The 16,435-nt window shown below is 37.5% G+C and overlaps 1 protein-coding gene across 3 annotated transcripts; it reads right to left on the minus strand.

Annotated features, from left to right (window-relative positions):
• Window positions 1-274: 274 nt before the first annotated feature.
• Window positions 275-15,617, minus strand: LOC113065005 (phospholipid phosphatase 2-like). 3 transcript variants are annotated; one of them, XM_026236104.1, is made up of 7 exons: window positions 15,286-15,616; window positions 15,117-15,199; window positions 3,006-3,157; window positions 2,491-2,753; window positions 2,360-2,417; window positions 1,153-1,329; window positions 275-1,033 (listed from the first exon to the last, which is right to left on the minus strand). In XM_026236104.1, the coding sequence occupies exons 2-7, from the start codon at window positions 15,175-15,177 to the stop codon at window positions 887-889; spliced, it is 858 nt and encodes a 285-aa protein (XP_026091889.1). In that variant the 5' UTR covers window positions 15,178-15,199; window positions 15,286-15,616; the 3' UTR covers window positions 275-886. The 3 variants fall into 3 exon arrangements, with proteins under 3 accessions (XP_026091889.1, XP_026091890.1, XP_026091891.1); XM_026236105.1 differs by having other exon boundaries at window positions 15,117-15,617; XM_026236106.1 differs by lacking the exons at window positions 15,117-15,199; window positions 15,286-15,616 and adding an exon at window positions 9,790-10,398.
• Between the last annotated feature and the right edge of the window lie 818 nt (window positions 15,618-16,435).

The following is a 16,435-nucleotide window of genomic DNA, read 5'->3' on the forward strand; positions in this document are numbered from 1 at the left end:
ACATGCAGATTGACATCATCCCTACATTAACAATATTATTGAAGTAGTACTTCTGGATTAAAATATGCTAACTGGATATGCAAACATTTAATGTACAGTGCTGATGTTTTGCAGTAGAATGCACATGTAATCAAAATCCATTTTACCAGATTTATACTTTATGGAGTAATATAAAACACACTAAAACACACACACACACACACACACACACACACACACACATATATATATAGCATTGCAGTACTCAACCAAAAATAGATTAATATTACCAATATTTAATAGGAATTAGGACAAATGTAAACAACAATTCAAAAGTTCAATAAAGCCAGCTTTTTTAAAATGCAATAATTTGAAATACAAAGAAGCATAGCAGGCTTGCAGATGCTGTAGTGGTATCTCACGTTTAAATTTTAAACATACGGGAACAAAAAAAAAAGATTATTCACTATTTGCAGTTCAGATATAATTACTTAGGCACATAACATTAGAAATGCAGAAACATTAAGTGATTTCTGACATTTGTAACTACAGAATGTTGAGTTCAGTTTGGTTCTTCAAATGATATGAGAAAAGCAAGCCATTATTTACACAACACTAAGATTCACAATTCAAATAAGATTATACATGCCGTACATAACTTTATATAAAACCTGGTTCAATATATATATATAAAAAAGAAATCTGGCCCCTCAACATCCTCTGCAAATCATTTGAATTAAAATAAATTGATTAAATATGTATAAAAAGTTCTCTCTCATTCAAAGGAAAGAAAGAGATCGTAAAGCTTTTTTCCAAGGAGGACCATTGTGAGCATGTGCAGTTTCGCTCCGCCCCCTCCCATCAGTCCAGTGGTTTGTGGGAGATGTAGTGTTCGGCCTCATTTCTTTCACACAGTTCCAGAAAAGCCTATATGGTTATTCTGCTCTGCCTCATTTGAATGTAAGCTTGGTTTCCGCTCCTCATTTTCCGCTGTCTCTGGACTTGAGCACTGAGGAAAAGTACGGACCTTGAAGGAATTTGAAACGTATCGCACCTGTAAGAGACAATGACTGTTAGCAGTTATGCAATAATAACATCCCAATGTTACATTTATTGACACTTTTATCATAAAAGGGGTAACTATCCATTTAAATGAAAAAAGGGTTAACTTACAGTGAGAATTGCAATGAGCGCCCCCTGGAGGAGCCCCACCAGCACATCGCTCCAGTGGTGTTTATAATCGGACACACGAGTGTAACCTACATACACAGCAAAGGCCACCAGGAAGAACTGGATAGTGGGCCTCAGGAGACGAGCCCATTTTGCATTCAATCTGGCCTGAACATAGAACTGGTGAGAGAAAAGAGGAATTTTATTATCTGTCTTAGAGGTGCGCGATAAATATCGTCCGATAATTAATGCGCATCTCGTCAGTAGTTCGTCACGTCTCAGGTCTCTTCACGTTCATTATCAGCATTTATTTCCGCAGCTTGTCAGTTAACAACGGCTCTGTGTAGTAACAGCTGCTTAATGTGAAATCACGCACCTGATCGAATTTACCGCTGATTAGAGAACCGGCTTTACTGACGAGATGCGCATTAATTAATCGGACGATATCTATCGGACGATATTTATCGCGCATTCCTAATCTGTCTAAAAGCATTTAAGTTTTGTATGTTTGCTTTGTAATTAATCAGGAACCTGTACTGGGGATGATGCAGAACCTGACTCGAGACTCGAGACCTGACAGAGATTAGTTTTTATTGTTTTCTTCTCAGACAGTTGCATTAAATTAGTAACTTGTTAGTTTGCAAGCCCCACAATAAAATGATTATTTTAAATACCTGCAAAATTTTTTACTCGTACACCATATGTTCCTCATTGTTTATGATTTATGTCATATCTATACCATGTTCCATGTGCTTCAAAAAACAATTGCTCCTTAATAAGCTTTAACGCAAAATTTCAATCGGCAAAAAGGTCCACGGTCAAATGTAGCTCACAAAAAAGGTTACTTTCAAACCAAGCCGCTTTCTGTTAGTCAATGTAGAATGAATTTGCATGAACAGTTTGAACTATGCAAAATCTTTGTGAGGAAATCTTTCATGCTGGAAATTCCCAATCGCGTGGATTCCTATCGAATAACTAGATTTTGCCTTAAATTTTTTAATACCAGCAAACGTCACTTAAATGTCACATTTAATGCCTATATTGACATCAATTACAACCGCACAATTAATGACTATTTTCAAACCGGTTACCCGAACACTTTTTTTCCCCCCCATCTACCACTGGTCACAAAAACAGATAATCCCACCCCTAGACTTTTGTTATATGTGTAATGTTTAGAGGGTTAGCATTTAGCTGGAATAGCACTCACCGCTAGAAATAGCATGCAGTACATCCCGAAGGAGGAGTGACCAGAATAGAAGGACAACCTACAAGTCACACAGTTTCAAAAGAAATTCACTGAAATCAAGCCATTAAAAAGATTTATTATAAGAAGCATACCGGGCTTCAGTTACTGCACTTGGGATGCCAGTGCAGTTGATCGAGGCCACGTATCCTTTGCAGACTCTGGGAGCACATACGGTTAAGAAATATGGGCGTGGTCGCCCAATGGTGTACTTGGCCAAGTCTGTCAGTGATTGGCTGACAGCTCCCCCAAACAGGAAGGCACCCAGCACCTTATATATGGCTGACACATATTGATTAAAAGTGGAGTTGGAGTGAATTTTTTTGCTGTACACCAGATATGCTTCACCTGACGATATCTAGAGGAAAAGAGCGAAATAAAAATATTAAGAAATATGCATTTCCGTAGCTTGCAACAAATATTAAAACAGCTAAGTTAGTTGTAAATATGTAAAACAATTCCATGAGCACATAACGGCGTGTTGTTGTGCATAATAAAACCCTCTGCTGTGCAGAGTCATGAACGGACACTTTGTTGAGAATCAGCGCGTGACTCATGGGATGATGAGATCATGGAAGGGATGATAGAGATCAATGAACGAGGAACTCACGATGATGATAGTGCAGGTGATGGTGACTACAGCCAGTGTCACGTTGGTGATGGTGTCTTGTTTTACAGGGTAACTAATGCTCTCGTCCTGGCAGTAGATGCCTCGCTTGTATGGCTGGGACGTAATATTCATTATCACAAAGGGCAGAGAAGCTACAGGAAAGAGAAGATGAGACAAGAGATAAACAAATAAATTAATAAAGCAATTTCAAGCAATAATGCTTAAATAAGAAGTTTTTGTCTTATATGGAGAATATATAGGCTGAATATCCTGAAGCCTGGCTGGGTCATATTTTCAATAAAATTAAATTTAGCATTTTTTTTCAACCATTTCTAATTACCTTGAATTCAAAACAACAACAAAATTTTGTAACATTATGGATTTTTGAAAATTAGCTTTTAATGCAGTGTGTAACGTAGCTGTATGTGAATGTAAACAGTCTGCAAAGCTGTAAAGCTGAAAGTGCATCATAAATAAAGTTATGGTCTCTCAAAAGAAAGAGTTGACTCAGAACTTCTAAAACAAGTCGTTTAAAATTTGAATTCTATTTCCGTGAAATTCACATCACAGGTTACCATATTTGCCAATGTTCTTCATGGACATCCCGCAAAAACTAGAATGCTGTAGCGCGATCGTGTGGATAACATGTTGACAAGGCGCAGTGAAAGTAAATTCAGTATATTTTCACTTCCAAAGGATGAGACTGTAAAGAATCAGTGGATAAAGTTCTTCTTTACTACGGTAGAACAGCAGTACAATCCCAAACTTTTGCAGTGTTCGTATCATTTCACTGACGACTTCAACACAGGATTCATAAAACTGGTTTTCTTTGAACGATGGCTCAGTGCCCGGTTTGTTTAGACCAGCTTGATCCTCTGATAATTGCTGCTGTAATGTTCTGTCAAGCACACAAAACATGTAGTTGTGTTGTGTAGGTCTCCAGCTACCTCACGTTATAGCTCTGATCAGCTACTATTGTCTAGAAAAGTGTTGATTAATATACAATGTCTGTTGTTTTTAGTTCTTGGAGTCATGATAAAGGATGGAGCAATACATTTGGTTAGTTGTTCTTTGAATAGGTTATCTCTGTTTTGGAGGAATGAGCATTGTTAAATTATTTCACATTGCACCATTACTTTAAGTTAAGGGTATATAATTTTATCAGTTGTTTATTGTTCATTCAGCAACACATAGGCCTATTACTGTTATAGTTTTGGTTAATAACCATTGCTACATAGATGATAACTTTGTTTAGTGCCCTTATGAATGTTGTTGGCACGACTTTGTGAAAATGTAACTACAGTATGGCATAGACGTAACATACTTGTTCTACAGATCTCTGCACTAGTGTTATATGCTACTGTTTTGATAGCGATGATAACCTTTCTGACAGATAATATCATATGGGTTGTTTTTGCCTTTTGCCTTACCGTATGTGGTAATAACATGTATGGGAATAACAGCAAAAACATGTCCGTGGGCTCTGTTGATTACTATCAGTTTAAGTTCTGGCCGTGTTGCCCGATATTGCTATGAAAACAATTAAAAATATCTTTCCACCTGTAGTCACTAATGGCCAACAAACACGGTTTAGTCTGTTTTTAGGAAGGCTACAACTTTTGTGTTCATAATATGGTTTCAAAAACAATTAAATATTGAAATTTAAACTTCATTTGGTTGGTTTTATGTTGTTAAAGTTAACCAAGAAAATAAATGGGTTTGAATCAGATTCAGGCCGATTTTGTACACAGAGTGCACTGACAACTTACCCCAAACCCGGGGCTAACTGAGCCAGCATAAATCTATATTATATACCAATAAACTACACATTTTTAGATTTAGATGATTTAGATTACTAGTATAAAGACAAGTGATCATAATGGGAAATATACGTAATTACAAGAATGCACCTTCTGGCTTTCTGGAGCTTTGTGTTCATGTTTGCAATGTTGAACTGCCTTGCCTTTAGCAGCCTCCCTTGCTCTTTCTCTCTGTCTTTTTTGTGAATGCATTTGTTTGTTTGTTTTGGCCATGGAAGCGGTGACAATTTATCGTATTTCTTTTTTCCAAAGAGTCACATGGAATTTTATCCCACGCCATCTTTACCCAAAGCACGTTGTGAGCCATATCATAAACATGAGCGTACACATCCTTTCAACAATGCCTTGGTTGGTGAACTGATGTGGCTGGAGATGCACATGTCTGAATGTAGCCACAGCATGATCCTTTTATGAATGGAAAATTTTCTTGGGACATTCAGAGATTTAACAAAATCATTTGGCAACCATGTTATCCTAATCCACAGCAACTGAAGAGAACAGAGCAATGCTACTTCCTGTAAATCCATTTGCTGTTGATAAAGTGGGTGCATAAAAGAATAGTGTTGTCGTAAGTTTGCGCATCTTTACTGCCACAAAATAATCTCCCGTTTGAAAGGGTTCTATAGAATTTGTAGATATTTTAGATATGCTATGAATGCAAAGGACCTACAGAGATTATCAGAAAGATACTACACGAGCAGGAAAACATAGTCCAAAATGTTACATTTAATGGTGGATCTTCTGGTTGACTCAAATCCAGAACTGCTCAACTGTCATTTATACCACTGTGTTATTACAATGTAAAAGAGGATCTGAGAGACAGATAGTCAGTTCTGTCACATGTTTAACTCTAGGCTTAATATGAAGGAACTGCTTTCACAAAGGCACTTTTCATATTTAAATTTCTTCAATATGATCCTACGAGGGCCTTTTAAAATACACAAAAAAAAAGTTTAATCTGTCAATAAAGAGCTCATAAATAATCACATAATATACTACTAAAACATTTTTATAGAGCCCCATTGACACAAGAATGTGGCCCAAACTTGCACCTAACAAAACACAAAAAACAACACAAATGTTGGATTTCCTTCAAAACTAAACATTTTAGTGTTTACAAGGATGTATTTTTTGTTTGGTGGTTTTGAAACAAAAATTAGATGTTTAAAAAAAAAAAAAGATCTGTTGATTAAATGCATAAGCAGCAGACTAACTGATGAATGAAATCATGCAGAACACTGACGAAAATGCACAAGAAAAATAGTTTTTCCACATTCATCTTCTGTTGTCAGTTTATAGGGAGAGAGAGAATAAGAGTTTATTTACCACTTTAAATTTACATTTAATTTATTTTAAAAGTTTTGGCACTAGAGACTTAGAAACTTAAATTATTGAAAAATAAGTTGAAATGCAATGGTGCAAAATATCCAAAACAGTTCCAGTGTATTCCTGAGACACTAAATAATGTAGCTTCATGTTGTCATGACAGTAGACAAAGAGTAATATAATCATAGAGACCATTAAGTACAAATAAATGTCTTTGTATTCCCAAAACAAAGAACAACAGTGTTTGAAATTACACTGTATTTCCATGCACTGTGTTCTGCAAAGTGACAATACACAGACAAAAAAACAATGCACTGACAAACCTTGAAGCTGTTTATTAAAACCATACAGCTCATGTAACTCTGGCCCCAAAAGTAATTATTGTATGTTAAGTTGTATGTTATTCAACAGACAATTTTGAATGTTGAAGTAATAAAAGTTGTGTAATGCTAAAAGAAAACAAATTTGTACCTTAAATCGTTCACTAACTAGTTTTTTTTTAAAATAATGTGATCCACTTGCAGAAAATGTTATTACCGAACAGAAACTTGTATTTTTGTTTCCATTAAGGAGATGAATTCTTTACATACAATGCAAGAAAAAGAAACTTTCCCTCGGGTCTCATAGACCATCCTGTTGAGGGAGGCCCAAAAAGATATTTCTACCAAAACTCGTAGAAATATAAAGGACTGAGTCTAAAATCTGTAAACTTTACATTTAAAATGGCTAAGCTATATAATCTGGTACTCCGTGTAATTCATCAGTATTACTCCTGAAATTTTTTCCAGGCTGTGTATCTCAAGAATTAAGTTAGTATAAAAGTACATTAAATGAGGTCAATGCGAAAGAGCTTCAAAGGGTTTGAGTTCAAAGCCTCAGTTGGAAGGTTTAAGGTCGGCAGTTATTTAATTACGCAATGAAACAGGACTGCAGGGAGAGATGTGGAGCAAAGGAGTGAGAGGGCGAGATGTGCTTGAAGAAAGTTGTGCTTGACACCCAACTCACTGGGACTGTGCTTAAAGGGGGGGTGAAATGCTCGTTTTCACTCAATATCCTGTTAATCTTGAGTACCTATAGAGTAGTACTGCATCCTTCATAACTCCAAAAAGTCTTTATTTTTATTATATTTATAAGAGAAAGATAGTCTGTACCGATTTTTCCCGGAAAAACACGAGCGCCTAGAGGCGTGACGTGTGGGCGGAGCTAAAGAATCACGAGCGCGAGTAGGCTTTTGAGTTGAGAGCATGTGAAGCTGTGACACAGATCCAGAGGCTGAAATTTAAAAAAAGCAGCATCAGCAAAGGCGTCTCTATGTGGTATGTACTGAAACTGTATATATTTGCTTAGCGGTTTTGAAAAATGACTAAGTTCCACTTATTGTCGTCTTTTTTTTTTTAAGCTGTACATGTAGAAAGTGCAGTTTGATGCCAACATCGCATGTTGTTTACTTGATGTGCTCACGCGCCGATAGCTAAGTTAACAACACAGAGATATTTGAAGCAGTTTTACTCACCGCCTGTGGTTCCAACACACGATCGTGACCCTTTATCGTTGGGACTGCATTATCCTTAAGAAATAAACGATGTGCAAATCCGACGTCAAACTGGGCCTTGTTTGTAAAACAAGCATCTTCGAAATGCAGGGAACAAACACAAACACTTGCACAACTCCGTTGATGCTCTGTAAAAATAAACTCCATCCACTGGTCCCTTAATGCTCTTTCTCTTATGGTAATCTGTGCAGGGTTGTCTTGCCCTGGCAACTAAAAACACACTCCTTTTGTGACATTTCGATCTCTCGCTCTGATCAGTGAAGTCTGTTGTGCTCTCAGTACTCTGCTATACGGGAGCGTGCGCTCTTCCGGCAGAAGTGCCCTCAGGACCCATATAAGGAAATTCCGCTCCATCTAACGTCACACAGAGCCATACTCGAAAAAATCTTTCCGAAACTTGTGACAAACCGGAAGAGGTATTTTTGGAACAAAAATACTCCTTCAAACGTACAACTTAATTTTTGAAACTTTGTCCATGTTTAGCATGGGAATCCAACTCTTTAACAGTGTAAAAAACTCAGTATGCATGAAATAGCATTTCACCCCCCCTTTAAGGAAAAGCAAACCTCGCTACAGCTGTTGCCAGTCATCACCCTTCAACCGTTCCCTGAAACAAATGAGTTCCATTTGAAGGTAGAGGAAGTGAAATTTCCTGTAAAACATTAAGGGACTCCGTTTGGGTATGAAGTCTTTTTACGAGTGTTTTAATGTTTTTTTTTCTTCTTCGTGCTATGAGAGTAAAAGCAATGCACTATTCCTCTTAGTTCTTCCAAGTTATTCCAAGTCTTAAGTCATATGATTAGTACTGTCATGATTCCTCAATTAAATTTCAGTCCTCAATTATAAAAAAAAAAATGTGTTGATTAACTTTGGAGTCTTTCAATCCCTCCAGCGCCACCTCTAGCATCCAAAGTTGTACTTAAGTTAATGCTATTTAGTTTTGAACTATATTTAGATGGGATTTGTTTCCCTCTCATTCCTTGGCTCATGCTAAGTCAAATGGACACCAAAATTTGTAATCCTGCAGGTCAAGTTTTTTTTTTTTTTTATAGTTTGTAAAACCTACTTTTTCAAAATTGCCCTAGACTGTTTTGTCTGATTATCACCGAAATTGGCTCAGATCATCTTTAGACCCTGCTGGCAAGAAGTTATGGAATTCAAGTTGATCAAACTATTCACAAAGAAATTTTTCGAACATATTCAAAGAAATAAATGAAAAACTTAACATGAGGCTATATCTTCACAATGTTTAGCATATTCTGACCAAATTTGGTGTGTGTCATTATAACAGTGACTTGAAGCAAACTGCATAGTTTAGACACAGCACTACCTAGTGGTCAGGAGATATATAAAAAAATAATAATATTTAAAAGTGACATTACATACAGCCAAGTATGGTGACCCATACTCAGAATTAGTGCTCTGCATTTAACCCATCCGAAGTGCACACAGACATAAGTGAACACACACACACACACACACACACACACACCCGGAGCAGTGGGCAGCCATTTATGCTGCGGTGCCCAGGGAGCAGTTGGGGGTTCGATGCCTTGCTCAAGGGCACCTCCGTCGAACCCACAACCCTAGGTTTAGGAGGCAAACTCTCAAATCACAAAACTGGTCTCTTTAGATTCAGTGCAGCATGCCTAGACGAACCATACCAAATGTTTCCGTGTCAGACATTTTGGGCATTAGCCATTTTTTATTTTGATGTAAAATGCTATTTTTTACAAACACATGCAAATTGTTACGAAACTCCTCCTAGACCATTGGTCCGATTTTCACCAAATTTTTATCTTTAGACTATGCTGGCAAAAAATTATGGATTTTGTGTCAATATGAGAAATTGTTATAGTTTAAAGGGGTCATATGATGAGATTTGAAATATTACTTTCTCTTTGGAGTATTACAAGCTCTTGGTGAACTAAAGTCTCAGATCCAAAGAGATATTCTTTATAAAAGTTAACACTTGTGCACGCCCCCCTGAAACAGCTCGTTCAAACACGCCCCACATATCCATGTCAGTATGTGGGAAGATATGCTTAATGCTGTACAGAGGTTCACCCAAAGAAAGGCGGCATACCTTTCATTCTCGTTGTAGTATTGTTGTTGCTGCCGCCATGTTGTATAGACGCTGTGCGTTTCACTGTGAAAGCGAAACTACTTTGTTTGGCCTTCCAAAACAGGATGATATCCGCTTCATCATTCCTGGAGCTGATCAGTGCTGGTCGCTGAGTAAATACATCAACTTTGCGCTGTGGATCGCTGAATCGTCTTTCACCGTGGACGAAGCGACCAAGATAATTAAGGTTGGTGACTGCGGAAATGTTGAAGGACTGATGATTTACATCCTTTTGTGGTCCTCTTGCTCATCTCACAGACAAAAACGAGCTTGCCACTCCCATAGTCTCCACCTCATCCATGTTTTCCTCTTTGTTTAGAGCACTCTCCCCCTCATTCACAATCACTATAAACACGAAGGGCAGAACAGAGTGTTGCTTTATTTGGTTCAAACTGATGTGCAGTTACAGTATGTGGGACGATTGGTGGCAAGTTACGCTTCCCCTCACACCACTGGAGGAACGCCAGAGCCATTACTGCACCAAACCAGCAGTTTCATTCAGTATTCAAAAGGAAATGTTCACCGCAAAATAAAATTCTGTTATTGTTTACTCACCTTCATGTTATTCCCAACCCTGAAGAGTTTCTTTCTTGCACAGAACATTTAAGTAAATGTTCAGCAGAATGTCTGGATACATTGAAAGGGAATGGGTACCAGAGACTGTATAGTTCAAATAAAGACAAAGAATACGCATTATGAAAGCACCATTGTGGTCCAGAGTCATATATATTCCAACTCTTTGTAATTCATATGTGTGAGAATCTGTGGTCGCCATTCGTTTTCATTGTATGGAGAAGAGCATATTTGACATTCCATAGAAAACAGAGGGACGATAAACAATGGCACATTTTTTTGTTTCAAGAGAACCTTTCCTTGACCTTCAGCATTCAGTAGCTCAAAACAATGTAGCTTTTCCAACAAAAAGATACTTTTTTTCCAACAAGCAGCACTACAGTGCTGACTGTTCCATTTCAACACGATCATCCTTAATGGAGTCTTTAATGTCAGATAAATACTGATCTGGGTGGAAATAAATAAATATAGAATTTATTCAAAACAAGTTTGATAAATTCTGTTTGCACTTTTAAGAATGTAGCTTTACTGGAGCTTAACTTCTGTAGATAATGAGCAGCTTGTTTGGAACGTCTCAAGAAACTGGTGTAGGATTTATTCTGAAACAATTTTCACTCAGAAACAGTGTAGCTTTCCTAGCCCTGCTATGATGATGTTGGTCCAAGAAACCAAAATTCAGAGAACATTTTGCTCATTTACAGTAAATCCGAATTGCGCTGCTTGCAGTTTCAAGAACGCATGAGTTGGTGCATTTTCTTGTTTCCAGTGTCTTTGGTTTTGGCTACACCGCAGTTGGTAGGGAGTAGTCTATTTTCTTAGGGTCAGCATTGACCTTCACCTTGATATTGGTTCACCACTTTTCATTATCAAACACACCCTATGTTTTATGCCCTTATCTTACATACTAACTCGTTTCAAGGTGCATCAACAAAAACACTGAGCTTTCAACACCAGACTTGATCCATTCGGACTTCATTTCAACATTCGAAGCATAACTCATATGAGCCAAACCCACAATCATCACGTTCTGTTCCTTCTCTGAAGATGAAAATTAGATGTTCTTGATTTTCTTTGTGGGTTTTCTGGAGGATCATCATAAGTGTTACAAAAATATAATCCTGTCGCCCCTTAAGTGAGAGTTTTGCGGGCGGTGTGTCTGCCGGCAGCAGTCCCTGAGCTGTAGTTTGGCAAGGCCGCCTGACTCATTTGGAAGTTATGTGGAGAGCGTACAGCCTCGCAGGAGAGTCTGGAATCCTACTTCAAGAAGAAACACCCACCCTCCTCCTCGTCTCTTTTAACGTACACGAAAGTCTGTCGTCCCAGCCCTCTAGCTCCCCACGCTAATGCTAGTGTTTGATTTACACTCATCAAATCCATGGACATTTATAACACTACGTGGGAAACAGGTTAACTATAGTAACTATAGTACTAAAGTATGCTAGTAGTTTAAGCAACTGAGTTTTGCGTAAAAAAAAAAAAAACAGTATTTTTATCCCTCATATTAATATTCTCATGATCTGACCAATTTCTGACCAATTTTGTTGTTAATGTTGAAACTGCCATCTCATGCAGACCTTTCAGAACCAATTTAACCAAGACCTGAAATATAATGTATGACAGTTCCAACAGCCTGAACTTTTCCTTGTCCTTATATTTCTTTTCGCCAGTAGGTTTTGGAAATTAGTCCAAATTGTGGGGCAACATGTCTTTGCTGGTTATTCCATAATACTATGATTCTAAAAACTCTAAAAACTGTTCCTCACTGGTGGAATGATTCTCTTATTTAAACCCAAACAGCAGAGTATTTTTTTCACATTTATAATGAACCGATTTCTACCTCAAATGTTGTACTTTAAGCTTTCTATTCATCAAAGAATCCTGAAAGTGTATTACAGGTAACACAAAACTTATCAACATTGATAAATGTTTCTAGAACACAAAATCAGCATATTATAATGATTTCTATAGGATCTCGTGACACTGGAGACTGGAGTAATGATACTGAAAACTCAGCTCTGCATCACAGGAATAAATGACATTATATATATATATTATTATAATATATTAAAATAGAAATATTTCAAATTATTACCATTTTTAAGTGTATTTTGAGCAGATAAATGACTTCTTTCGAAAGTCATTTATTTTTAAATGTATGTATATTTGTGTGTGTATATATATATATATATATAGAGAGAGAGAGAGAGAGAGAGAGAGAGAGAGAGAATTTTTGCATTTACATTTGTTTTATAGCATTCCATAAAATTAATTCTATCTACTTCTTGTAAACTACATGTCTGTTCTAGTTTGTACTTTTCTGAAGAAACTATTTATTGCAGCATTCATGTTTCATTACCTTAATATGAAATCACTTGTTTTAACATTCCTCATCTGTTAGTCACTTTGGATAGCAGCATTTGCATACAGGCCCTCAAAGCATTATAAAAAGCATCCTTGTATGTCATGGAAATTTGACAAAATACCAATAAAATTAACATGTACAAAAAGGGTCTGCTAAAACAAGAAGTGTTCTTTCACTGTTCCGTACAATATTAGTTAATAAATAAAAAAAAACTGAGTACATCAGAGATACCGGGGGGAAAAAAGGCCTGGAAAGTCCTTCAGTACAGGGCCAAATGCTTGGCTTAATATTGAACAGATAAGCTTAGATAACGCTCAGCAATTTCACTTTCACTGAAGTAAAACACTGATCCTGCACCTTTGACTTGCGGATGTATCAGTGCACTAGAATAGACGCGGAATATTATCTGTCAAACATTATTTCTGTCAATACTTCATGATTGATGATGTAAAAAACAGCAGCATACAGGGAGCAGTGAAATACACACTGTCGGCTTGTGAGCGAAAGCAAAGGCCAGACTGTGTTTGTCTGGAGGGAAACTTTACTTTGAAGGAAAAGAGAAGCAGAGGGTGGCGGGCTGGATTGAATGTCAAATTCAGGGTTGGGAAAAGGATACTACTGCCGAGAAACGCTTACAGAAATTCTCCAGTAGCTGAACTCAGCTGGATTCCGGGACTTTCTGTTGTTACTGAAGCAATCTTAGAGGCTGATATTTATTTGAAAATGACTGAATAATTCCACCTGTGCTTGCTTTCATTAGCTCAAGTCAAAGTGTTTCAAATTTACAGGACTTTGCACGATTTTATGTCCTTGTAGATCAATCAGAAACCAAATTATGCATACACACTCATCTAGTTATGGGCGACACTGAAGAAGTTATTGACCTTTCTCAGATGTGCCCTTATTTCATATATGCAGCAAGTAAGAAAAATGGTGATGGTATTTCTGTTAGCCCTCACGAAATCTAATGCTGGAGGTTGGAGAGCACAGACACAAAAAAGTGCTTCAAAGGGCAGGTGCAGAAACTTCATCTCCAAAAAGTCAGAGCAGGGTTACCTCACGTGGTTAAGAAAAACACAATGTTTCCAAAGGTTGTAATGGTCATGATGCTTCGCACTCACTTTAGCACTGAGGCAAGTCAAATCTTTGGGTACTATGTGACTATGTTAGCTTGTTTACGGTCACTGGGTTTGTTTCATGGTTGGTCTGCAAGCAAAGTCCTGAATGAAGCCAAAAACGCAAGAAAAGGAGCATTTCTGCGGCACTACATGCTGCCAAACACCGGGAAACACTGACAGGCTTGGATCACATTTCCATAAGCAAATACTAAGCTTCCTGAACTTGCAGAATCCAGGACAAGAATCCAGCAAGAATGCAAATCAACTAGTAAACTCATAGAACACGCCTCCAAATACATAATTAAACATGAAAAACTTCTAAAGACCGGCACCTTATCAAGACACAAACACACCTGACATATAGCCCTAAAACAGGGATAGGCAAGTTCGGTCCTAGAGAGCCACAGACCGAACTTGTCTACCTCTGGCCTAAACCATTTTCTTGTTGCAATGAGTAAGATAATATATATTAAACATGTTGACAAATGTCAAAAACTAGGCCAGACTGGTCTTAAAATTATACATGACATCATAGATTTGTATCAACAACAGGTCAAAATAGTTTATTGCAATTTGGTGCAAACACAAGCCAGTTTTGCAAGGTTGTGTGCATATGCAAGGTTATGGGAAAAGCTAAACTGATTAAAAATATCAAAAGAGAATTAAAGTTTGATTTAATGGCAATGATCATCTAACTGTCTCTTAAAATGCTAGTTGCCAAGTTTCTTGTATTTTTTTTATAACTGAAAAATACGCATTAGACAACAATGATACAAATTATATTGGTGTGTGTGTGTGTGTGTGTGAGTCAATGTATGCACAGCTGTATTTTATCAGTCGATGAGATTATCATGTCGCACGCACGCACGTGCCCACACATTCACAGAGTTACAAACTTTCACATCTGTACATATCTGTTGTCACACAGAAATATTTAATTTTTTTATTATGTTTTTGAAAATCGTTTTCTCCCTTACAAAACAAATACATTTAAAGCTTTTTCCATATCGGTTTTTAAAAATCGTTTTCCCCTTACAAAACAAATACATTTAAAGCTTTTTCCATATCTGTTATTCGTCAGTAACCCAGTTACTATATTGTTTACAAATTAAAATCTCATTAAAGAACTGAATAAAATAGAGGAAGCTACATAAAAGCATTGAACCAACAACTTACACGTTTAAAGATGAACTTCAAATTAGTACATTGGACGTTGAAATATTGAACTCACTTACCTACAACAACACAAAGCAAGTCCACCAGGACGAAGAGTTTATTTTTCCTCAAGTCCGTCATAATTTCTTTTAGCTCGGATGCGCTTGAAAAAAAAAACTAGCACTTTAAAACTCACTTCATTTATGAGCTAATATCAAAGATAATCCACTTGGAAGAAGCAAAACAAACCTAACGCGACCAGTCACGCGAGTTCTTCCGGCTCTGCTGCTGTACCTGCGCGGCTCGCGCTTCACTTCAGCTCTGAGGTGACGGTGAAAGGCGCGAGACCTTCACGACTTTATATATCAAGCACTTCAAAGGGTGACGGGAGTGCCACGTTGGTGCACATGTTGCTTTTGTAAAAACGGACTGGCTGGTGTGTTCACCCCTCCGGCTGTTATATTTTTTGAGGACGCATCCACCTCTTTTCCAAAAGCAGGCTACTGTGTTCCCACTCGCGCTCCCGCCGTGTCCACACCTTTGACAGTCAGTGAGTGTGGCACGCGCCTGCGTACACTCACATCACAGCTGCCCTTTGAGCCGAAGCGCAAACAAACAGAATATGACACATACTTTTATGGCATATCATAACATAGATATGAACCTATCCAATTATTTGTACTACATTTATCTTAAATCGTTACATCCGTTGTTGACCATGTGGTGATTTACAAGTAGCCCGATATCTGTGTGAATATAGCCCTCATAGATAGATAGATAGACAGACAAGACAGACAGACAGACAGACAGACAGATAGATAGATAGATAGATAGATAGATAGATAGATAGATAGATAGATAGACATACAGAGAGAGAGAGATACAGACAGACAGACCGACAGACAGACAGATAGATAGACCGAGAGAGAGAGAGAGACAGACAGACAGACAGACAGACAGACAGATAGATAGATAGATAGATAGATAGATAGATAGATAGATAGATATACAGACAGAGAGACATATAGAGAGAGAGAGAGATACAGACAGACAGACCGATAGATAGACTGAGAGAGAGAGAGACAGACAGACAGACAGACAGATAGAGAGACAGACAGATAGATAGATAGATAGATAGAGAGAGAGACAGACAGATAGATAGACAGACAGAGAGACAGATAGATAGATAGATAGATAGATAGATAGATAGATAGATAGATAGATAGATAGATAGATATACAGACAGAGAGACATACAGAGAGAGAGAGATACAGACAGACAGACCGACAGACAGACAGATAGATAGACCGAGAGAGAGACAGACAGACAGACAGATAGAGAGACAGACAGATAGATAGATAGATAGATAGATAGATAGAGAGAGAGAGACAGACAGATA

This window comes from Carassius auratus, chromosome 47 (genome assembly GCF_003368295.1).
Source record: "Carassius auratus strain Wakin chromosome 47, ASM336829v1, whole genome shotgun sequence".
Classification (NCBI taxonomy): Eukaryota; Metazoa; Chordata; class Actinopteri; order Cypriniformes; family Cyprinidae; genus Carassius; species Carassius auratus.